The sequence below is a fragment of the Narcine bancroftii genome, chromosome 10, assembly GCF_036971445.1.
Source record: "Narcine bancroftii isolate sNarBan1 chromosome 10, sNarBan1.hap1, whole genome shotgun sequence".
Taxonomy (NCBI): Eukaryota; Metazoa; Chordata; class Chondrichthyes; order Torpediniformes; family Narcinidae; genus Narcine; species Narcine bancroftii.
In genome coordinates, this window is record NC_091478.1 from 44,268,051 (window position 1) to 44,293,623 (window position 25,573).

General features: G+C 43.4%; 2 protein-coding genes across 23 annotated transcripts in view; one reads left to right on the forward strand and one right to left on the reverse strand.

Moving 5' to 3' along the window:
* LOC138744504 (catenin alpha-3-like) overlaps positions 1-25,573 on the reverse strand; it is a 1,801,283-nt gene that overhangs the window by 1,138,680 nt on the left and 637,030 nt on the right. The window lies entirely within an intron of this gene.
* The window catches only part of LOC138744505 (leucine-rich repeat transmembrane neuronal protein 3-like), a 318,566-nt gene that overhangs the window by 76,039 nt on the left and 216,954 nt on the right, over positions 1-25,573 (forward strand). The window contains exons 3-4 of one of the 7 annotated variants that reach the window (XM_069900818.1): positions 6,725-6,803; positions 11,179-11,251. The exons of 5 other annotated variants lie outside the window; for them this stretch is intronic. In XM_069900818.1, coding sequence (XP_069756919.1) covers positions 6,725-6,754 — 30 coding nt within the window. In that variant the 3' untranslated portion in view covers positions 6,755-6,803; positions 11,179-11,251. Of the gene's footprint in view, positions 1-1,424; positions 2,216-6,724; positions 6,804-11,178; positions 11,252-25,573 lie in introns of those variants that run through there. One more of the 7 variants, XM_069900814.1, reaches the window with a different exon arrangement.

The window sequence follows — 25,573 nt, forward strand, 5'->3', positions numbered from 1 at the left end:
GATTTATCAGATAAATCTTTTAGATGTGGTGAAGAAATAAGAACTCTTTTACATTCTCCATGGTCATGTTCGAAAGTTAGAACCTTCTGTGTGGACTTAGGGAAGTTTCCAGAACAGATTACTGGTATTGTTTTCCCACAAAATCCATATTTATTTTTATTGGTGAACACAGATGGAGCAAGACCTAAATGAAAATGATCATTTTTTTTCCAAGTGAAATGTATTCAAATAGTGGTGGCAAGGAAGAGTATTGCAGGGACTTGGAAATCAAATGCACATCAGGTGTGGAAGGATGGAACACAGAAATTCAAAGTTGTATTCCTTTGGAGAATATTACATATAATTTAAGAAATAAATATTCTATTTTCTTACAAATTTGGAGCCTGTATATACAAAGTTGAGGGATAAATGTATAAAAATTTATTTCTGGTGTCTTAAGACCTTTAATAATCTTCCCTAAAATGGCTGTACAAATACTGCAAGATCCCAATGTGCGAGCTGATCCTCTGTAAAATCCAGAATATTATCTTTTTCTTTCTTCTTTTTCTCTATTATAACTATTTATCTATTTCTGTTACTACATGTTTTTTTTAGTGGGGGGGGTGTAAGAGGACGGATAATGGGGGAGGATTAAACCATCATGTAATCTTTATAATTTCAACTAATTTTGCTTATGTAAAAGTATATAATTGCATGAATGGAAACATCTAAAATAAGAGGGAGAGGGGGGGAGAGGGAGAGGGGGGGAGAGGGAGAGGGGGGGAGAGGGAGAGGGGGGAGAGGGAGAGGGGGGGAGAGGGAGAGGGGGGGAGAGGGAGAGGGGGGAGAGGGAGAGGGGGGGAGAGGGAGAGGGGGGGAGAGGGAGAGGGGGGGAGAGGGAGAGGGGGGGAGAGGGAGAGGGGGGGAGAGGGAGAGGGGGGGAGAGGGAGAGGGGGGGAGAGGGAGAGGGGGGGAGAGGGAGAGGGGGGAGAAGGAGAGGGGGGAGAGGGAGAGGGGGGGAGAGGGAGAGGGGGGGAGAGGGAGAGGGGGGGAGAGGGAGAGGGGGGAGAGGGAGAGGGGGGAGAGGGAGAGGGGGGGAGAGGGAGAGGGGGGGAGAGGGAGAGGGGGGGAGAGGGAGAGGGGGGGAGAGGGAGAGGGGGGGAGAGGGAGAGGGGGGGAGAGGGAGAGGGGGGGAGAGGGAGAGGGGGGGAGAGGGAGAGGGGGGAGAGGGGAGGGGGGGAGGGGGGAGAGGGGAGGGGGAGGGGGGAGGGGGAGGGGGGAGGGGGAGGGGGGAGGGGGAGGGGGGAGGGGGAGGGGGGAGGGGGAGGGGGGAGGGGGAGGGGGGAGGGGGGAGGGGGGAGGGGGGAGGGGGAGAGGGGGAGCATGGTGACTGGACTGGTAACTTCACTCTGCACTCAGGGAGCTGCACTTTCCTGTGTCCACAGGCAGTTGGGCAATGTCAAGAATGCATCACAAGGCGGCATTCAAAAGGCACCCACGCCAATCCCCACTGCTGTCGACCCTTTTGATGGACAGTCGAGCTCAGGCGCTGATTGGAGTGGGGAGGGGTGGATATTCTGCAAATGAGTGGCCAAGTTAAACATTAGTGTAGGGTCATGCATGTCTCCCCCTACTAGGTCCCTGTAATTTCTTCCACGGAACTCCTAGGCCTTTCCGTGGAACCTCAGCTTGGGAAACACAGGATTGAACACTTTTGCTGCTGGTGTTCTTCAACAGAAAATTGACACCACAGGTGCTACACATGGCTCAGATTGCAAAATCTGGCAATATTAGCACAGAAGAATGAAGATTGATCTCACAGAGTAGGAAAGAAGGTCACCAAATTATTTCAATTTTAGCCAATCCAAAACACAATGGAAATGATTGACTTTCCTCAGTCCTTCATGAGGTTCCTCCTCCAATCAAGCTTTATGTCCACTGACATTCTTCAAGCATGCTGGAAATCAGGAGGCTCAAACATCAATAACTCCCATTTATGCTGTGCTCCTAACATAGGAATATATTCCAAGGAATCACTAGAACCATTATCAAATAAAGCTGGGAAGAAAGAAACAAAAGGAAACATTGGGGTTAATTTAAGGAAACGTTCAAGGGAAAATAGAGAGGGAACAAATCACTTGCATCTTTGTAAGACTTTCATTTCTCTGTATGTTCCAAAATACTTTTTGCCCATTAGGTACTTTTCAAAGTGTAGGAAATAAAGTGGCTTAATTTACATGCAGGAAGTTCCTACATAAGGGACAGGAATAGTTGTTTAGAGTGTTAAATGAGATAAATATTGGGCAGGACACTGGATTGATGATTAAAATATCAAAAGAGTATACCAAAAGTATGGAGTGAGAAAGCTCTATGCTTGGCTCCTGACCATGGAGCAAGGGAAGTGGAGAATCTTAATGATGGAGGAACATCATGTTCACAGGCGGCTGTAAGAAGTTGCATGGATGGCAAGGGGTTTGGAATTCCATGGAGAAATGGTGGATTGACAGTCAGCAAGCTTGAGGCTCTTTTTTAGCCCGCCAGGAGAACTTCAATGCTGCTGTGTCTCCACCACTTCTCTTGACAACCAGTGCATGATGAGGAGAAACTACTTCAGAGTATATCTCGGAAAGATCATTTTCAATCATGGTGACCTATTCAATCTCAAACTGAACTTCCATTTTAATGCCTTTACCATCATCAGCTCCTTCAACATGGTTTTCCAATTTCAGTCATTGATTCTTGACTAATTTATTTGGTTGTCATCCCTAATCCCAAAAATCTTCCTTAAACTGATTATGTGTCACATATTAATTAGAAACATTTCAAGAAGTACTTTGTCCAAGAGCCAAATTTTGTCATGTTGGAGATAGCATCAAATGCACAAAGAACTACAAAAAGAAAAACATTTGATCTGCAGATGCTGGAGTGCTGAGCAAACAATAAGCTGCAGGTCAGGCAGCATCCATGGAGAGGAATGGTCAGTCGATGTTTCGGGTCAGGACCCTTTCCTGACTGATCTCCAGCATCTCATGTACTACACACTGCAGTTTTTCCATTCTCGATTCAGGAACATTTTATGCCACTGCCTTATCACTTGGGCAGTTCTCACAGGTTTGACTTCAGAAATCCTTCAACATCTGAAGGAATCCCAGTGCAACACTGTTTCAGCGCCAGTAATCAGGAACGGGGTTTGAATCCCACATTATCTGTAAGGAGTTTGTACGTTCTCCCCGCGTCTGTGTGGGCTTTCCCCAGGGACTCTGGTTTCCTCCCACCACTCAAAATGTACAGGGGTTGTCGGTTAATTGGGCGGCATGGACTCGTGGGCAAGAAGGGCCTGTAACCGTGCTGTATGTGTAAATTCAAATTTAAAAATATTACAAAATGGAAGCCTAACTTCAAAGGACTATCACCAGTACTATCTGGGGGAGCTCATATGAGTGATCTTTAAGTGACTACTGAGCAAGACTGAAGAAATAAAATTGAGAGCTTAAAAGACAAGTGCAGTTAAATATTATCAAAAGCAATGGTGCCTAAGTGATTTACAGCCTATATCAAATGCTCTGTGGGCATTGAGGTGCTGTAAATACTATAGGTTATACGGAGCCCTCTCCAGGTGACCAACTGTAGTGTCCCATCACTGAAGTAGAGTTGGGAATTATGATAATTATAGTTTTTCCTCATTGCCACCCACAAATACCCAGATATAGTAAATTCAATGCCATAACTTGCTGCAAAGGTAACACTGCAGATTCTGGATATTAAAAATAAAAAAAAACCTAAAGTTTCAGGAAATGCACAGCAGGGCAGTCAGCATGCATCAAGAGGGAATCCAACTTCGTTTCTCTCTTCACAGATGTGTCACGACTTTCTCCCATTTTCTACTCTTTTTTTTTCCTCTGCGAGTGGTTCGGCAAGATTTTTAAAACTTAAAAAGTGTAACACTCATAGGTTTCTGTGCGACTACAAACTCAACAAGGTTCAGGAGTTTGAATAAACATAACTGTTTATTCAAATAGCTCCTCCAGGCCGACCCTGGAGGCCTCCGTGAGTAATGCTGCAACTTAGAGGGCAGTTAACCACCTGACAAGATAGCAGCCTTAAAGCACCAATTAGACGTTCACAACCAACACTACATATTCTTCAAGGAGGAACATTAGAACAGAAGCAGGCCATTTATCCTCTTGAGCCAATTTTGTCACTCAAGCTGATTATGGCTGATGCGTGGCATGACTCTGCAGGTAAACCTCAAGTGTTACACAGCAAGCCATAAGCACTACTTCACTTCGAACTTGTCAATGGAGCAGCAAACAAAAACTGCTGATGCTAGAACACAGAATTTCGGCAAGAATTCAGCAAGTCAGACAGTCACTGTGGAAAGAGAAACAAAATTCACAAAGTTGGAAATAGGGTGCGGGAGACAGTAAAGGGGGCCAAGTAAAGTCTATTAATGGATCAACTTGGATGGATGTTACACTCAACAGTCTTTTGATAACTATTTTTTGCAATTCCCCACTCAATGTACGTCCTCTACACTCTGCACTATTTGGCCACCGTTACACTACTCCCAGCACTTAATTCATTTGTATATTTGCATTTGTTAGCTATTATAGGATTTCCAGCTATCTGAGTTGGGTTGCCTGCAGGCTCACCATCATGGGGGGGGGGGGGAGGTGGGGCTGGGGCATCTGCAGGCCTTTCCCCCCCAAATGAGTTATTGTGCCCCTCCCCACCCACTCATCTCCATGTGTTATAAACGTGCATTGGTCGGTAACGTCAGAGGGAGGGGGAAGTGTGATGGCAGCGCCCAGAGGAGGTTCATGACAAGTACGGCTCCCACCTCCCCTCCCTCTGCTGAGTCTTCAAATGTCAGTTTGTGCACCCCCCCCTCCCCGTCGACTACTCTAATTCCCCCTGATTAGACTTGCTCTGACGTTGACTCTGGTTGTCTGGATAGCACACTTCTTCCTGTAATTAGATTCACACAATAGTAAACAATTCAATTCTATTTAAAGTTAATGATTAGATTAAAAGCAATGAATTTGGTCTGAAAACTAGTTTCTTGAGGGAGAAAAGAACTGAAAAGAAAATGTTCTGGGAGACTGAACAATACCTTTTGGAGCTGCTGAGCCCCGAGGGGCATCAGGATTGGCAAAATCTATCAGGGATCTGGGCAGACCTCCCATGAGGTGTTCCTTATTTAATCAGAAAATACTGAGAGCAGAATCTTGAAGGAGGAATAGGAATGAAACTGTCTGGCCAGCTTGGTTATCTCAGGGAAGATCAGCTGACAACAGAAGGTGACAGAAAGAAGCAAACTGCTCATCAACTTTTAAGAAACAAAATCAGAAATGCTCAGAAGTTTTCAAGGAATCCGGGGAGAAGGGAAGATGCAGGGCATTTATTATGTGCAGCACGCGTAGTCTTCCATCTTCTGCTGAGCTGTCATGGCACAATTTTTTTTTATCTAACCTCTCTAACATCCAGCTCTGTAAATATATGGAACACACAATCAGAAAGCTAGATTTTAACAAATCAAATCAAGCTGATCATGAAACAACAATAAATTTACTTTTGAATCTAATCAGCAAAAATCCTTCAAAAATGTTGACAAGCATTATTTAACAAGAAGCCAACAAAGATTATGTTATTCTACTGACAGTTAGAGTTCTGGACCACTAATTAAAGGTATGAGTTTCTATAGCAACCAGGAAATTTAAAATTCAAGTAAGAGATTTACTCAATTCAAGTAATTTTGGCTCAAAAGGAAAAGGACAGTCCAGTAACTGTGAAACAATGAGATTGTTGCAACAATTCATCTGGTTCAGTAATACTGCCATCTATCATTCTTATCTGGTCTGGTGTAACAATACGAGAGACACTTAAGCAATTCTTCAGGATCATTCCCATCAAAGATGGACAATAAATTATGGCATTGCCAGTGATGTTAGTATCCCAAGATTGAATAAAATATAAAATAAAACACTACAGTACAGAAACAGGCCCTTTGGCCCATCTAGTTTGTAACTGTTATGTCACAATAGAAATGCGCTAACAGGCTTATTCTTTTTCTTTTAAAAGAATATATTTATTCATAACTGCTGATAATCTAACACATTACTCTAATTCACCCCACCTATGCTCACATATACATGTGTGAGTGAGTGAGAGTGAGAGATACTCAAATCATTCCAGCTTAGGCAAAATTCTGAAAAGTTATTCCAAAGTTCAGTCTTAAAAATCCTTTGTTGAAATACAGGCCTTTAAACTGATGCCCAGAAGTAATCACAAAGGAGGTAGGAGTGAAGGAGTTGACTTGATTGCCAAAACCTCATGAATCCTTGTCGAGTTGCTTCCGGAGAAAAGATCCTTTCATAAGAACAGTTGTCACAACTCCCCTTTTTCTTGGGTTGGGGGCAACAAAACAAATGACTTCCACAATGCTTCCAAAACCAAGGTATGGGTCATTCGAAATGACCTTTACAATGCAGCTATTCTCCTGCTTCCTTTAACCAAATGTGGGTCAATCAAAGTGAACTTTCCTTTGGTCACAGTGAGGTTCAATAATTTGCCTGATAGGGAGAATCAGCGGAATTGTCCATTTCACACAGAATTCCTCCTCCTCTGTATTCATGACATGGCTGGTGATCAATACCGAATGCTGTTTCCTTCAGTACTCCACTCACTTGACTCTCTCACCACCTGTCCATGGATAAAGCAACAACTGTTCTTCTTCTTCCTCCAGAGTATCAACTTTGGGTACAGTCTGTCCTAGATGTTCCCACCCAGTCTCTCCACAGTTGTGAACTGTACTAGCCCTAAAGGTGAGTTCATAATAGTAACAAATTATGTTATTGGCTGGTCCCATCCACCTGAACTTGGACCATAGACTTCCAATCCCCACTCATCCATGAACTTCTCCAAATTTTTCTTAAATGTTGAAATCAAACCTGAGTGCACTGCTTCTGCTGGCAGCTCATTCCACATTCTCACCACCCTCTGAGTGAGGAAGTTCCCTCTAATGTTCCCCTTAAACATTTCACCTTTCACCCTTAACCCACATCCTGTCTTTCTCATCTTACCAAACCTCAGTGGAAAAAAGCTTGCTTGCATTTACCAGATCTGTGCCCCTCATTCTCCCTTACTCCAGAGAAAAAAGTCCTATCCTATTCAACTTTTCCCTATAACTCAGCTCTTCAAGTCCCAGCACCTCCTTGTAAATTTTTCTGGACCTTATGAATCTTATTTGATACCTTTCCTGTAGTTGGGTGACCAAACTTCCACACAATACTCAAAATATGTTATCACAACATCTTGTACATCTTCAAAAGAAAACTTCATCTCTTGTACTCAATTCCTTGATTTATGAGGGCAAACATGCCAAAATCTCCTCTTAAAGACCCCATCTACTTGCAAAGTCACTTTCACAGAATTATGTATTTGTAATCCCATGTTCTACATTAATGCCACACTCTGCAGTTCCCTTCCATTTACTGTGTATGTCAGGTCATTTTAAATATCTCTCCTAGGGCACCTTCCATTTCTGCATGAGTCTCCCTCAAGGTCTAAGGTCTCAACCTTTTTCTTTCCAATCACATACCACTTTAAGTAATCCCTATGCCATAGGTACTCTGTGATTAGTAAGGGATTGCTTAAGGTGGGATGTCGGTGGAAAAAAAAGTTTGAAAACCACAGCTTTAATCGTACCTTATTGACTGTTATATGCATGGTTTTGATCTGTTCCCCTAATCATCAAATCCCCTATCACTTAGGGTTCACCTCTCTCCCTCCCACCCCCATCATTTCTGCGCCAAAAGGTCAGACTGTGCCAGAGACTTGACCACTATGGCTTGTCCCTGGTAGGTCATATGCCCTCAATAGTATCCAAAACAATATATGTGTTATTGAGACAAACAGTCACAGGGTCACCCTCACTGACTCCCTCATCCCAGTTATTATAGGAACATTGGAGTTGTACAGGAATTTGGTCAAGAAAAAAAGTTTTCTCTTGGGGGTGGAGAAGTGGGCAAAGAAATAGAATATTTAGAACAAAGAACATTCCAGAAAAGTTCAGACCCTTCAGCCCATGATGACCTCCATATCCCCATTTCTACTTCTTGTTCAATAAAGAGTGGAAGAATATTTCTATTGACAGATGTTTCATGTCCACGGTTGAAGTGGAAGATCAATAAATTCATCCAAGACCGAATGTTGGGGATCAATCTGATGTGATGGAGACAGTGGTGGTGGTGGGGGTAGGGGGTAAACCTGATGTTGCCATGATTTGGAGGGCTAGGGCTAACAAGGACAAGCTTTACCCATCCCACATCAGCAGCACAAGATTGAAGCTGAGCATCGTTTGGAGTTGACGAGATGGAGCAGGGAGATACAGCTACCAATAATGAGTCATGCAATGCAGAGTTGTGTTTGCAATCAATTATCTGAGGACACTCTATGTTGGATCTGCCCAGCAGCACTCAATAGAACCAATTATCCCCAAAACAGAAAGTAGTTTTATGATATGGCAGTGTTAAACATTCTGGGGAGTATTTTTGAAAAATGTTTTCTCCTGCTTCAAATCACATTATCATTATGAATACAAACCAAGGTGAAATGTGATATATTGAATTTTTTTCCACACCATTAAGCTCTACATTGTCCTATCCCTGCTGACTCTGTTCACTTCCAGCCTCTTCTGTCTTTCATTCTTCTCCTTTCTCATGGCCACAAACCTCACCCATATCTGTCTCATCATATTCTTGCCCCCACCCCTACTGGCCTTGCTTTCACCTCTACCCAGCTCTCTCCTCTTGTCCCCACATATACCATAACTCTCACTCTACTGGTTCAGCCTCTATGCAGACCCCTGCTTCTGCTCCCCGATTCTACCATTCCCCAACTGCCCTTGTACCATCCTCCTTACTGACCCTGCTTGCACCTCCCTCAGTCCTCCCCTCTCCTGGTCTATCCTCCATCTGGATCCCCATTCCAGCCCCTAACTTGTCCCAAATGAAGATCCTGTCAGTGGATTTAACTGGTTCCTAACTCTGTCTCCCAGCCTTCAGGCTTTAAAAGGTTAGTGCTAATTCAGCACAAAGAGGAGGGGCTCAATTTGTGACCTCTGCCACTGAGATTGTCTGCCTGACTTTGCTGAACACAATTCTCTGTGTTTCCTCTAACACTTGACCCACTAAATTCAAATCACTTTGGAGAGATGAATAGCATTAAATGCCTACAGATTCTGCAGCAACAAATCACTTCGTGACAGAGTTCTACAGTCATGTCAGAGCCAAGGTGAAGTTAAAGGTGAGATTTGAAAATATTAAGGGATGATTAGCAAAGGTCTCATTATGATATGACAGGCCAATAACGATGGACTGTTTGCACAGTCATGAGAGGTCACACGTTTAAGGTCATCACAAGAAGATTGAAGGGGTCCACCACAAAGCATTACTGATGCTAAATCTAGGAATTATTTTTAAAGGAAGGAATTTATAGAGCTTCAGAGTTACACAACTGAGAAACCCATGCTTTGGTCCACCAAGACCATGCTGGCTATCAAGCACACATTTACATTATTCCCATACTTCCTTCCACACACATCCCCACCACATCCTATGACTCACCATCACCCTCAGGACATTTTTAGACTGCCCGTCTAACCTTCGAACTCGCATATCTTTGGGATGCTGGAACCTTATGGTCCCTGATCTTGAATCTCACCTGTTAGTTTCCAAAGGCAGGTGAGACAAGAACAAAGGGGACATAACTTTAAGATTCAAGGGAGGAAATCAAAGGCAGAGATAATGAAGAACTGTGGAATTCTCTGGAAAAAAGGATGCCATATTGAATGAATTTAAGTCAAGCTAAGTCATGTCAAGTTTATTATCATCTGATTGCACAAGTACAACCTGACGAAAGTGTTCTCCGATCCTCAGTGCAAAACATGCAGGCCCACAAACATACCTAACACACATACAGACAAACAAATACATAAGCAGGGAAAGTATTCATATATGCAAATAAATAAAGATTGTTCTGTGAATATGAGTGTCTTGGATGGTTAGTATCAGCAGTTCCTTTGATCTCTCAGCATTCTCACTGCCTGGAAGAAGCTTTCAGTCTGGTGAAGCTGGCTCTGATATTTCTGTATCTCTTCCCCGACGGGAGCAGCTGAGAGATGCTGTGAGCAGGGTGGAAGAGGCCCTCAATAATTTTGCATGACCTTTTCAGACAATGATCCCCATAGATCATGTCGATGAGGGGGGAGGGAGATTCCAGTGATCCTCTTAGCCATTCTTATGGTCCTGTGGATTAACCTCCGACCCATTTCTCTGCAGCAACTCTTCCACACTGTGCTACAGCCAGCCAGGACACACTCGATAGAGCTCCTGCAGATGGTTGACATAATGGTGGCCAGTAGCTTGCCTGATTCAGTGTTCTCGGGAAGTGCAGTCACTGTTGTGCCTTCCTGACAAGTGAGGAGATGTGTTAAGACACAAGTGGATAGATTTTTGAATTTATGGGAATCAATTGGGTAAAATAGGCAGAGTCCCCAACTAGATCAGCCATGATCTTCTTGAATGGCAGAGCAGGTTCAACTGGCCAGATGGCCAATTCCTGCACCTAAATGTTATATTCTTACATGGGAGAAAATAGGAGCACTTGCAGGAAACCCAAGTGGTCAAATGAAAAATGTGCAAATTCCACGCAGATAGAATTGGTGGTCAGGATGAACTCAGGTTGCTTCATTAGTATGATGCAAGTCCTGTTTCTGAGATTACAGACCCCCACAGACATTCATGGTATAAACTGCAGCTTAATTTCCCCTTCATTGTTCATCCAGTTGAAAGAGGAACTTTGCATTCCTTATTTATTGAATTTTTTTGAATATTTTCAAAAATATACATAATAAAATTTTCAATATCACAATATATTAAACTTTTTCTGACAACAACGAAAACACAACAGTCCATCCCTCCCTCTCCTTTTCATACTTGCAGATCTGCCCACCATCAGAGCTTACACATCTTTTAAATATATAGAATTCAATTGGGGAAACCACATTTATAATAGTTGCATTTACAATACTTTTTTCTATTACTGTATTTGGGTCCCTATCTGGTCCAGGTATGGCTGCCAGATCTTTACCAACGTGTCATATTTATTCTTTAAGTTATGTATTTTTTTCCCCCATAGATATCCAGCTGTTCATTTCTGCAGTCCATCGTGCTATAAGTAGAGGGGAATTGGATTTCAAGAGATCGCAATACATTTTTTTGCTACTGCCAGTGCTATTTTTATTATTTGATATTTAGTCAATTTGTGGCTTATTTTTATAATTAGTAGTTATAGCTTTGGGTCATCCGAAGGCCTCTCCTGGTTATTTTTCCTACGATTTCTTGCCAAAATGGCCTCACCTTCATGCACATCCATGCAGCATGGAGAAAAGTTCCTGTCTCAGTCCCCCATCTGAAACACATCTCTATTATTTCTGCTTCTGATTTATGGGGTAACAGATAATTGGTGTAAAAAATTATACTGAACCAAAGCCTATCTTGAATTTATAATTGACGTCATGCTGTCCTTCCACCAATCTGATGAGCTCCTTTCTGAAATCACCACACCCAAGTCCGACTCCCATCTTTCCTTCGACCTCTGTAACCCTGATTTTTGCACTTTTGCTCTGGAGAGCTTAATACCAATTTACAGCCTTGAAAATTTAAAAAAACTGCAGATGTTGCCAATCTGAATTGAAAACAGAAAGTGCTGGAAATATTTAACAGGTCAGACAGCAACAATGGAGAGAGAAAAACTTCTAATCAATGACCCTTTGCAAGGCAATTTAATGCCAAATATCTTGTAAAGAGAAAGTTAGGTAGGCCCTCAGCTTAGCTGGAACAGAACATATTTGCTCAATTCCATCTTGGCCTCTTTAATTAAAAAATATTACCCTTCTGTTCCAGGACAAGTGCAAGGCCAACCTATCCAATCTTCCATCAAATATTCCAGCCCATGTCAATTGCTTAAACCCTCCAGAGTCCACTCATCATAAGATGATTAGATTTATATACATAGTGAATTAACTAGTATTTGTTATAACTCAAGCATGACTTTCCACAGTAATATGTTGTGTCTCTAATAACCAACATAAAATAGCTGAATGTGCAGGTCAATTTTTTAGTTTGTCGGTCCATCTATACCAGTGGTTCTCAACCTTTTTCTTTCCTCTCACATACCACTTTAAGTGGTCCCTAGGCCATGGGTGCTTTGTGATTAGAAAGGGATTGTTTAAAGTGGTATGTGAATAGAAAGAAAAAGGTTGAGAACCACTGATCTATACATGACACCACCATCATAGGGCTGTCATGGGGTGGCTGTTGCGGGCTGCTACAGACCCACTGGCCACTCTAGCAGTTCACTGGGCTGCTTCGGCCTTTGCAGCACCAGTGGCTCAAAATGCAGAGTGGTTCCAGCTGCGTGGGGGATTATGGGTAGGGAAGATTGCCATGGCTCTACTGCACACATATGATGGGCGGTGCCCATCATTTATTTTAAATGAGCCCTGCACAAACTAGCCACTTTGATTACCACAAATGGCAGCCAAATTTCCAGAGTGTTATGGTACGATTGCCTTCTACTTTACAGAAAATGTATTAGCATGTGAATTTCTCAAAAAAGCATCTAATGTGAATTATAATAGGAACTGTTAAATGGCCTATGTATACAGTAAGCAGTAGGAAGCTTAAAAGCATTGTTGTAGAGGGATCTGGGTTTCAGGTTCAGTGCTTCTCGAAAGCAGCCATGCAAGTGGATGAGGTGGTGAAGAAGGTAAGAAAATCTGCAGATGATGGAGAAACGCAGATCACACAGCATCCATTGGAAGTAAAAGGCAGTCAATGTTTCCAGCCCAAGCCCTTCTGAGGAGTTGAAAATCAGGCAGACACCTGGATAAAGAGGTGTACAGTCGCTTGCCTTAATAAGGCAGGACATTGCATATAAAAGTAAGTCAGTCATTTTGCAGCTATGTAACATTTTGGTCAGGCCACACTTGGAGTCCTGTGTGCCATTCTGATTGCCCCATTACTAGAAGGGCATAGAGGCTCTTGAAAAGGGTACAGAAGGGATTTACCAGGATGTTGCATGGATTAGGTGTTGGGCGAGGTTGGAACAATTTGGGTTGTCTTCTCTGGAGCAGAGGAGACGAAGGGGAGACAATAGAAGTTTATAAAATCATGAGAAGCAACTTAACAGCAAGTGGTGAACCAGGGCCTAAACCTACAGGATTTCTTTTTAGGTACCGGATTATCAGAGCATCATTTACAGGATTGCATTTCATCCACAGTTCATCTTTGACCAACTCCATAAAATTTATATACATTAATTTATTTATATAAACGAAAACCATTCAAGGCACAATACCTTTACAGCGCCAGTGATTAGGACTAGACCTGTGTTCGAATCACACTCTGTCTGTAAGGAGTTTGTACATTCTCCCTATGTCTGCATGGGTTTTCTCAGGGGGCTCCAGTTTTGTCTCACTGTTCAAAATGTAGTGGGGCTGTAGGTTAATGGGGTGTAAATTGGGCAGCACTGACTCGTGGGCTGAAATAGCCTGTTACCAGCTATATGTCTAAATTAAAAATCTTTGGAGTGCTATCCATACATTTCCATCGATGTACATTGTTGCATTTGTTCTATATTTATACCACTTCCACCACTATGGCACCTTGTTGTTGCTCCCCCCTTTTTTGGTTGAGAGACTTCATTTCAGTCACAGCCCGTCAATTCCTGGTAAGGGAAGGACTCTAGGCTGTGGTCATTCCCCTCATCACCCTGGCAATGGCTGTGCCAAGCCTCAGTGTGTCCCTCAGCACATATTCCTGCAGCCTGGAATGTGCTGCATTCCCTCTCCAACATCTGTGTGCTGGAAGACCAGTAAGTTTCGGGCAGGCCAAAGGACTTCTTTCACTGAGTTGATGATCATCCAGCAATTCTGGGTGTTTGTCTGCGTGCCTCCCCGGGTACAGCCCATAAACCAGAGGGTCCTCTGTCACATTGCTGCTGGAGATGAACCATGTCAAGGACCCTTGCATCCTTCACACACTCTTGGCAAATCTGCATTCTGCAAAGAAGTGGACAACTGTCTCCTCTTCTCTGCAGTTGTCTCCAGGACAATGCGCTTATTGGGTGATTTTCCAATTGTACAGGAAGGATCAGACTGGTAGGTCTCCTCTGACCACCAAAAGGCCGGGTCCTAGTGTTTATTAGAGAGCACTGGTGATGAGACGTTCTGTGAAATGGCCTGGGTGATCTGCTAAGTGAAGCACCCCACCATGTCCATAGATTCCTTGCCTCCATGTCTGCAGGTAATTTCATGATGACCACTGCTTGATGGACTGGTAATCAAAGGTATTTATCTGGAAAACCATCAAGCTGGAAGGAGGAGGTCAACTATTTATCTGCCATTCAGCTTCCATTGGTGCACAATGCCACCATCTCAACCCCACGCATTTTCCTAATGAACTGTGGCTTGCCATGACAGGCCCAGGTTTATAGAAATGACCCTGAAAATACAGTAAAATCCTTGTATATGGAATTCAAGCAACCAGCTACCCAATCAATCAATCGGGGGGGGGGGGGGGGGGGGGTGGAAGAGATGAAAGAATATAATGAATTAAATAAAATTTTAAAATTGTGAACATGAATGCTCTGAAACAATGCACAATCCCTTAGTGATGATGGGAGCAAACATTCAGCCAGCGGAGGGCCCCAGTCATGCCTCACCTGCAGCAGCTGTTTGAATAAAGTTTGAATCAGATTGTGTTTCAATAAAATGGCGGCACCCAGGATGAAGAGCCGGTCGATGCCGCTCGCCGCTGGGGCGAATCTCCCAAAGTGTCACCCTATCCTTGCCCAGTAACAGTCTATTTTTATTAGTATTAAATATATCAGTAAAGCTTTATTTGTAAAATTTTAGGGAGAGGGTTAATTATGACAGCAGCATTGTTAGGGTAGTGACCAGCACAACAATGTTACAGCACCAGAGACCGGGCTTCGAATATAAATTTAAATTTTGCAAGTTGTGGAAATTACCTGATTAAAGTGAACCTTACATAATTAAGTATTAGAATACTGACTTTTTTACAAATTACTTTACTTTTAGCACTGCCTTTTGTCTTTTAAACTGTCTATTCTGAATGCAGGTGCATTAGTTAGGGATGGGAAGAGTGTGTTTCAGTCAACCGCAATATTCATATATCACCATCCGTGATCCCCGTAGCTACTGGACAACGGGGATTTTACTGGAGAGATATTTGCATTTATGCAGCACTATTCATTACCTCAGGGATCCTGAATGTGCTTCACAGCTGAGATGGTCATTGATGGACCCGCAACACCCATTTACGCAAAGGATGTTCCCACAAATACCAATAAAATAACATTGATCAAGGGTTGAATACAGTACACCAGTGGTTTTCAAACTTTCTTCCCACTCACAGACCACTTTAAGTAATCCCTAAGCCAGCTCTTCAGCGCTTGACGTCCTGTTTTGCAGAAACTGCCAAAATGTTTGGCCTGGAAGTCAGCCTGAAGAAAACTGAGGTCCGCCATCAGCCAGCACCCCACCATGACTACCAGCCACCCCACATCTCCATCGGGCACACAAAACTCAAAACGGTCAACCAGTTTACCTATCTCGGCTGCACCATTTCATCGAATGCAAGGATTGACAACGAGATAGACAACAGACTGGCCAAGGCAAATAGCGCCTTTGGAAGACTACATAAAAGAGTCTGGAAAAACAACCAACTGAAAAACCTCACAAAGATTAGGGTATACAGAGCCGTTGTCATACCCACACTCCTGTTCGGCTCCGAATCATGGGTCCTCTACTGGCATTACCTACGGCTCCAAGAACGCTTCCACCAGCGTTGTCTCCGCTCCATCCTCAACATTCATTGGAGCGACTTCATCTCCAACATTGAAGTACTCGAGATGGCAGAGGCTGACAGCATCGAATCCACGCTGCTGAAGATCCAACTGCCCTGGGTAGGTCACGTCTCCAGAATGGAGGATCATCGCCTTCCCAAGATCGTATAATATGGCGAGCTCTCCACTGGCCACCATGACATAGGTGCACCAAAGAAGAGGTACAAGGACTACCTAAAGAAATCTCTTGGTGCCTGCCACATTGACCACGCCAGTGGGCTGATATCACCTCAAACCGTGCATCTTGGCACCTCACAGTTCGGTGGGCAGCAAACTCCTTTGAAGAAGTCCGCAGAGCCCACCTCACTGACAAAAGACAAAGGAGGAAAAACCCAACACCCAACCCCAACCAACCAATTTTCCATTGCATCCGCTGCAACCGTGTCTGCCTGTCCCGCATCGGACTTGTCAGCCACAAACGAGCCTGCAGCTGACGTGGACATTACCCCTCCATAAATCTTCGTCCGCGAAGCCAAGCCAAAGAAAGAAGAAATGCCTTTGATTAGTAAGGGATTGCTTAAGGTGGTCTGTCAGTGGGAAGGGAAGGTTGAGAATCACTGCTCGAGGCCCAATTGTTACTGAAATATTTTGCTTGAGAAAAATTATCATTGGCCCATTTTCTTTGGAGTTATGAAACCATGCGCATAACAAGTTAATTAGATACGATTAAATACAGTGGTTCTCAACCCTTCCCCCCCCCCCCACTCACATACCACCTTGTCTTTCTTCTCTTTGGCTTGGCTTCACGGACGAAGATTTATGGAGGGGGTAAATGTCCACATCAGCTGCAGGCTCGTTTGTGGCTGACAAGTTCGATGCCGGGCAGGCAGACACTGTTGCAGCGGTTGCAGGGGAAAATTGGTTGGTTGGGGTTGGGTGTTGGGATTTTCCTCCTTTGTCTTTTGTCAGTGAGGTGGGCTCTGCGGTCTTCTTCAAAGGAGGTTGCTGCCCGCCGAATTGTGAGGCACCAAGATGCACGGTTTGAGGTGATATCAGCCCACTGGTGGTGGTCAATGTGGCAGGCACCAAGAGATTTCTTTAGGCAGTACTTGTAACTTTTCTTTGGTGCACCTCTGTCACGGTGGCCAGTGGAGAGCTCGCCATATAGCATGATCTTGGGAAGGCGATGGTCCTCCATTCTGGAGACGTGACCCACCCAGCGCAGCTGGATCTTCAGCAGCGTGGACTCGATGCTGACAGCCTCTGCCATCTCGAGTACTTCGATGTTAGGGATGAAGGCGCTCCAATGAATGTTGAGGATGGAGCAGAGACAACGCTGGTGGAAGCGTTCTAGGAGCCGTAGGTGATGCCGGTAGAGGACACATGATTCGGAGCTGAACAGGAGTGTGGGTATAACAACGGCGCTGTATACGCTTATCTTTGTGAGGTTTTTCAGTTGGTTGTTTTTCCAGACTCTTTTGTGTAGTCTTCCAAAGGCGCTATTGTCTATCTCGTTGTCGATCCTTGCATCTGATGAAATGATGCAGCCGAGATAGGTAAACTGATTGACTGTTTTGAGTTTTGTGTGCCCGATGGAGATGTGGGGGGGCTGGTAGTCATGGTGGGGAGCTGGCTGATGGAGGACCTCAGTTTTCTTCAGGCTGACTTCCAGGCCAAACATTTTGGCAGTTTCCGCAAAACAGAACATATAGCGCTGAAGAGCTGGCTCTGAATGGGCAACTACCAAGTTTCTCTTGTGTCTTGGTGTGAGCTTGCAGGCGCCTCAGATTGAAGAGGCTGCCATCCGTGCGGTACCAGATGTAAACAGCGTCTTCATTGTTTAGGTCTTTCATGGCTTGGTTCAGCATCATGCTGAAGAAGATTGAAAAGAGGGTTGGTGCGAGAACACAGCCTTGCTTCATGCCATTGTTATTGGAGAAGGGTTCAGAGAGCTCATTGCTGTATCTGACCCGACTTTGTTGGTTTCCGTGCAGTTGGATAACCATGTTGAGGAACTTTGGGGGGCATCCGATGCACTCTAGTATTTGCCAAAGCCCTTTCCTGCTCACAGTGTCGAAAGCTTTGGTGAGGTCATCAAAGGTGATGTAGAGTCCTTTGTTTTGTTCTCTGCACTTTTCTTGGAGCTGTCTGAGGGCAAAGACCATGTCAGTAGTTCCTCTGTTTGCGCGAAAGCCGCACTGTGATTCTGGGAGAATATTCTCGGCGACACTAGGTATTATTCTATTTAGGAGAATCCTAGCGAAGATTTTGCCTGCAATGGAGAGCAGCGTGATTCCCCTGTTGTTTGAGCAGTCTGATTTCTCGCCTTTGTTTTTGTACAGGGTGATGATGATGGCATCACGAAGGTCCTCAGTCAGTTTTCCTTGGTCCCAACAAAGCTTGAAAAACTCATGCAGTTTGACATGCAGAGTTTTGCCTCCAGCCTTCCAGACCTCTGGGGGGATTCCATCCATACCTGCTGCTTTGCCACTTTTCAGTTGTTCAATTGCCTTATATGTCTCATCCTGGGTGAGGACCTCATCCAGCTCTAGCCTTAGGGGCTGTTGAGGGAGCTGGAGCAGGGCGGAATCTTGGACTGAGCGGTTGGCACTGAAAAGAGATTGGAAGTGTAATCCCTTACTAATTACAGAGCACCTATGGTAGAAGGATTACTTAAGGAATATGAGTGGAAAGAAAAAGTTTGAAAACCACTGGAGTACACAAATCCAATGCTGTATTTTTCTGATTATCCAAAATGCTTGGACTTGTCCTATCCCGGTTAACTGGATTTTTCGGATAATGGAGAAATTTCTTCAAGCAGACCAGTAGCATCAGCAGAACATTTTTATCTGCATTAAAAACAACTGCAAATAACCACAGAAGGTTCTTCAAGCATAAAATAATGCTTAATTCTGACAAAAAACACCATTTCTGCTTACAAAATGCAACAACACTAGAATTTCTGCACGCCAGATTTTCCCAATGTTTCCTCCAGTGTCACCTGCCTCATTAACAATGGTTTATGTCTTAGCAGTCTGTCCTTTATTCTATACACTGACATGATTGCTTGCTCTGTTTTGAGTGCACGCTATTCTAGTGCGTCACATGTGTTCACAATGTTGCCTATAGGCACTTTTTCTGCAGTGTCAAGCATGTCCTCTTCATCGCACTCATCTGGATGCAGAATGAGTTGAACTATTTCCCCATCGGTCAGTGAATGAACAACTGGAGCATCATTATCAATGTTAAAACCTTCTTCAATATCCTCTTCTTCTAGCTTACTCAGAGACTCTGAGTGTCTATTTTTTTGCATATGTAAGGAGATCAGACTAAATTTATTTTCTCTCGTGACACACAGAATCCTTCAAAATCATCTAGTTACTTGGCTCCAAGCATTGGCAGCAGCATAAATGGCATCCTTTATGGTAAATTCCTTTTGGAAACCCGCCACACCCAAGCCTCTTTCACTGCTGACAACATGCTGTTGAAGAAAGTTTTTTTTAAAATATTCACTCTTCAGTGATCCAAGGATAGCTTGGTCACGTGGCTGAATTAAGGAGGTCATATTTGAGGGAAGATGCATGACGTGGACATTATGTTGGTTGAGAATTTCAGCTGTAGGATGAGCAGAACAGTTCTTGAGGTATAAAAAAAATCTTGCAATTGTCATCCAGTCCAGCTCTGCTGCAGTGAGCACAACCAGCTGGCATAAAATTTTTGTTAAACCAATCAGAAAAGATATCTCTGGTGATCCGTGCCTTTTTTGTTGGCATAATAATGGACTGGTAACAAATTCACTCCTTTAAAACAATGAGGACTTACACACATGTGCCTGCTGCATTAGCACATCCCAGCACAGTTATTCTCTCCTTGGCATCCTTAATTCCTGTCTCATCAGCTGTTGCCAGTGTTCTTCTGGGGCAGAAATGCCAAAACAGTGATGTTTCATAACTTGTTCTGGTGTCAGGTTTTCATCAATGAATTTCTCCATGATCAGCAGATGCTTTGCTGGCACTCATTTTTAACATTTTAATGCCATGTCTTTTCTCAACCAGCCTACTGAATATTCAGTTTCCTTCCATTTTCAGATAGAGCTTTGCTTCTCTCATGATCAGCAACCCATTAAGCACCATGTGTTCACTGCAACACTGTCAGATCCACTCCATCAATATATGCTCCTGTTCTTCATTTTTACCTTTACGCAGTGTTTTTCCATCTTTAATTAACTTCTGTTCTTCACTTTCAGATTAGAACTTCAACAATTTATTCTTCGGTTTCCTCAGATCATAGACTGTGGACTTTCCAACACCATATGTTTCACACCGACATCACTGTCTAGTTTCGACAGCATCTTGACTTCTTCCTCCTTTTCTTCTCACTGACATTGACGGTACTCTCTGGAGACCTTCTTACCATTGCAGTTATTGTAAATCTTCCAACTGTACACGAGACCTATGTTGATTCTAAATGGTGCTAACTGCACCACAGACCCCCCACCTGAGCTGCATCTTTGACCAGAACACGAGATTCAAAACATTGATTCAAAATGGCACTAACCATACGGTGGGTTAAAAAAAAATCAATTTTTTACAATTTGTGACATGTCTTGGCCAAAATTTCAGTAGATCAGTTTCCAGATAATCGGAAACATCCTCTTGCACTTGTAGCACCCGGAGGTATTTTACTCTGGCTGTGAAGAGAGGCAGAGCATCATCAGTACAGAAGTCTTATCCAAAGATTATTCTTTGGAATTTAGTGAACTCAGATTCGATAGCCAGCCTTTAATGTGGGGCTTGTGTATTGGCCAGCTGCATTACAGCTGACACATTAATAATGAGTCATACATTAACATTTCAGAGAGAAATGCGATTCAGTGTTGTGAGAAACAGTGATTTATAAAGCATATTTTCTGTTTGACTTTTTAAAAATGAGCAGTTAATTGAATTATCAGATACACATGCAACTTAAACTTATTGAATGGTTTAGTAATTAATTGTGCTATCATTTGAACATTGAACTTGGCTTGAAGTTGGGTTTCCTGGCATTTCTCATCAAATCCCAATAGATTTTGGGCAATATAATCACTTTAGGGAATCAATCACAGATCACTGGAAAATAAAAAATGCATCCAATATGTGACTGTGTTGAACCATTGTAAGTTGGTTTGAGCAGCACTGATAGGTTTCAAACCGAATTGACATCCTTCTGCTGATACTCAGTACCACATCTGCTGGGTCTGCCCTGTATTCACGCTACTTCACTTATGGTTTTTAGACTGCAGGCATGTAACGGCATCATTCAGGAATTTTGCTGCCACACTGGCCATCTAAACAGGAAGGTGCAGAAATTTAGAGTCAATTCCTGCCCAGTGATTTATCCCGCAGGACACTACAACTTTTTGGAGAAAGCCTGCAGCATACCAGAAAAATTCATTGACGGTTATCTGCTCTGCTGCACGTCCAACCACCGGGACTGTTACACTTGGGTACCTGCGGTCTAAAAAGGCGCCCAGTGTGAACGACCACATGGGCAGTATTATGTGAATTTTTTTTCCAGTGATTTTCCCAACATTTCAATCTAAAAAACATCACCATCTGCAAAGATTTCCTTTGTTTTGTCTAAACTGAAATATTTTCTGAACTCGATAGTAACTTTGACTGATGCAGGAACCTGAAAACCCTCACATTACCCTGCTCCCGAGATGCTCCCTGCTCAGAGTTAAATAATGACCCCCTTCACTGAAGAAGGGGCAGGTTGTATAATCTCTCTCTATGCACATCCACAACAGATCTGAGAACAAGCTGGACTACATTCGATCTGCTCAGAAATTAAATCAAACCGCTTATGTTATGCATGCTCAGCTGCAGTGAATGGATTTGTTTTGCACGTTAGTCAGTAAAGTCAACCTATGCTTTGTCTAGCAAGTAGTGCGATAAGGTGACACGGTTACCATAGCAGTTAGCCCAATGCTGTTACAGCGCTAGCAACTGGGATCAAATCCCACATTGTCTGCAAGGAGTTTATACGTTATGCTTGGGCTTCCTCTGGGTCAGTTTCCTCCATTCAAAGAATGCACTGGGATTGAAGTTCAATTGGGTGTAATTAGATGGCATGGGTTCATGGGCTGAAAGGCCATGACACTGTGCTGTACATATTAATTTAAATAATAAAACAAAAGTGCAGGGAGTGGTGTTGCAGTCAGCCAATGAGCGTGGGGTATAGTGTGACAAATGCAATAAACTCGTGAACTTCATTGTGTAGGGTAGGGCAACTTGTACTGTGAAAACAGTGCAAGAGCATTGTATTTTCCAAGGAGAACTCCTAAGAGTCTGATAACAGCGGAAACTGTCCTTGAATCAGGAGGTTCATGCTCATCTGTCTGAGGGCTGAGATGAGGACAGGATGAGGTGCCGGAGCATTATACCCCTGCCAGGCCCACCACTGTGATGTGATCAGCAAATTGAAAGATGGAGTTGAAACTATATTTAGCTGAACTGTTCTGTTCTTGGAGGGTGTGGCACTGGTATCAAGTGTATTCAAGGAGATGTTTTTATCTGTCCTTCACTGATCTCCCCTGGTTTTACATTATTTTTCCAATTGGAAGCTCCAATCTACTCTAACATTATTATTCATGACTTTAAATATCTCCATCAGATTCCTATCATAAATTCCCCTGTTCCACAATGAACAGCCCCGAGCATCTCTGGTCTAGCCATGTCACTGACTTCCTCATCCCTAGAATTATTGGACTAATTCTCCATCTGCACTCTCTTTACATTTACATTTTTCCTAACCTTGGCCTCCCAGATAGGGACCCAGTAATCGAACTGTGGCCCAACTCATGTTTTAGGAGACCCACTATGGCTTCTTTACTCTTGCATTTTATAGCTTTATTCATAAAGTCAAAGATTCTGTGAGATTTCTAACCACTTTTTTAAACAAATTATGCATATTGCCTGATCTGTGTTCTTGAACCTGTATTAGTGCATGTGCCCTCTAATTTACATTGGTTCTTCCCAGCAGAATGTATCTCTTCATAATGCTCAGCATTAAAAGTCATCTGCCACCTGTCTGCCCATCCACCAAATATCTGTACCTTTCACATTTTTTTGCACATTATTTATTATGGAATATTCTTTTATTTCTAGGTTTTCACAATCAGTTTGTTTACATGTCTCTCTTTTACATAACTATCTTTTTCTTGAGTTTACACTGTGCGCAAGTAGAAATTCTGCCAGGCACACAGGGAAAAGAATTGCAGGGCTGTATGTGATACCATGTATGCACTCTGACAACAAACTCTCATCTCGACTTGATCTGTATCTCTTAGCAATTTATTATTTTCCTGCTCACAGTTCACTTCATCTTATCTGCACATTTGAAATTTGTGAACTTTCCACCCGAGTCCAAGTCATTATTACGTCATGAGAAGAGCAGTTGTTATTTCTGGGGAACTTCAGTGAAGTAAACCCTTGGGTAACTTTTCTGAACACCTTTGGCCTGAGTGCAAAACTATTCTATAAATCCCTGGGCTTAATCCACGCCATCCTTTTATTCCATGGGCTTCGATTCCCTGTCATCAACCCTATAATGTGGCACTTTATGAACTCCCATTGGGAAGTTGAGATGCAGAACAATGACCTGAATTCCTCCATTGCCCCTCTATCAAGAAACTATGGGCCCAGAAGCCTCTTTCTTTCTCAGATCAATCCAAACTTGTCTAAGGGATTTATGTTTCTGATCATTATTCCTCCCGCCCTCCCCACTGCAGTGCTTAAACTGAGTGTGCTGTAGTTACTGCGTTAATCCCTAAAACCTCTTTTTGAAAGAAAAGATTGTGTTGGTATTTCTTTTTCAAATCCTCAACCACCGTCCTGCATCTTTAGAAAGTTATGGATGGGACTTCTGCAATTCCTTCCTCTCCCTCCCTCCATAAGCGGGAACATGACCCATCTCAACCAGGAACACTATCAATTTTTTACCAGTTCGGCACAACATCTTTGTGATTCTCCAGTAGCATAATCTTCCTTGTGAATCCCTAATGAGTCCCTGTGCATCTTTAGATGTTCTTTCCACTCAGTAATTGGCCCCAGCACTACCTTCCTCCTTATGTGCCAATAAATCGATTCTTCGGTATTTTATTGTGCAACTTTTTGCATGTCCTTTGTTTCCTTTTTCACTTCCCATCCAAATGTTTTGATTTATCAGCAGCAGGAGGCTATAATTGGAGATGGCTGTAGGACAATATACTGGGTAAATCCCTGTTCACTCCATAACATCGGACATTGTGAAGTCTTGATTGACAGTGAGAGATTGGTGAAGCATTGCATTGAGATCTCAACATTAATAACCAGGACTTTATCTCCACAAAACAGTGGCAAACCATAAAGTCAGAGATAAACATGGAATCTGAAGATGCTGGAACCTTGAGCAAACAAAGAGAACCTGGAGGGACTCAGTGGGCCAGGCAACCTCCATGGGTAGAAATAATCACTCAGCATTTGAGGCAAGGACCTTTTTTTGAGACTGTAGATCTATATCCATTGATGGTGCCTGACCCATTAAGTCCTTGCATTGTTTGTCATTTCTCATTCCCCAAGGATCAGTGTCTAAATGGGAGATGGAGACTAACCTCCACAATCACAAAGTGCTTTGAGCACTTTGAGTGCATCAAATCCAACCTACGAGAGGCAATGGACTCATTCCAGTTAGCCTCTTGGACCAATCCACAGACAATGTAAAAGCTCTGACCCTCTATTCTGTCCTGAGAAAGCAATGTCTCATACATCAGGCTGTTGCTTATTTTCCAGCTGGTGTTCAGCACAATTATACCCCAGAGGCTGGTGGATCAACTGTCCTTGCTGGGACTGGACACCCCTCTCTGTAACTGGCTTCTGAACATCTTGATTAAAAGATCACCAACTATCTGGGTTGACAGCAAAAGCCCCATCCCATGGAGTACTGGCGCACCTCAGGACTGCATACTCTGCTTGCTACCATTCACACGCCTACTGCCAGATTCAGTAAAAACAGGATCAGAGTTTGTGGATGACACAACACTAGTTGACCTCATTGGCAACAATGACAAGTTGGCTTACAGAGAGGAGGCTGAAAGGCTTGTAGAGTGATGCAAAAGCAACAATTCACATCTCAACATGGCTATGACAAAGGGGCTAGTGCAGACTTCAGAAGGAGGAAGGACGTTCCCTACTACATATCAATGGCTGCATCATAACAGGGTCTCCATCTTCCAGTGGGAGATGGATCGCATGGTAGATTGGCACAAGATGAAGGTGATGTTCCTGTATCTGGATAACGTCACTATCTGTGGCTGTGACCAGCAGGACCACAATGTTAACCTGGAAAAATTCCTCCAGAAGGCCACGGAGCTGAACCTCACTTACAACAAGGAGAAGTATGTGTTCAGCACCACCCGCCTCGCCATCTTGGGGTACATCGTGGCCAATGGAGTCATCCGCCCAGATCTGGAAGGATGTGCCCATTAATGGAGTTACCCCTCCCCCACATGTTAAGGCCCTCCACAGGTGCCTGGGCCTGTTCTCTTATTACTTGCAGTTGGACACTCGCTACTCGGACAAGGTCCACCCACTGGCCCAAGCCACAACCTTTCCCCTCCCACCTGAGGCACAGGCAGCCTTCA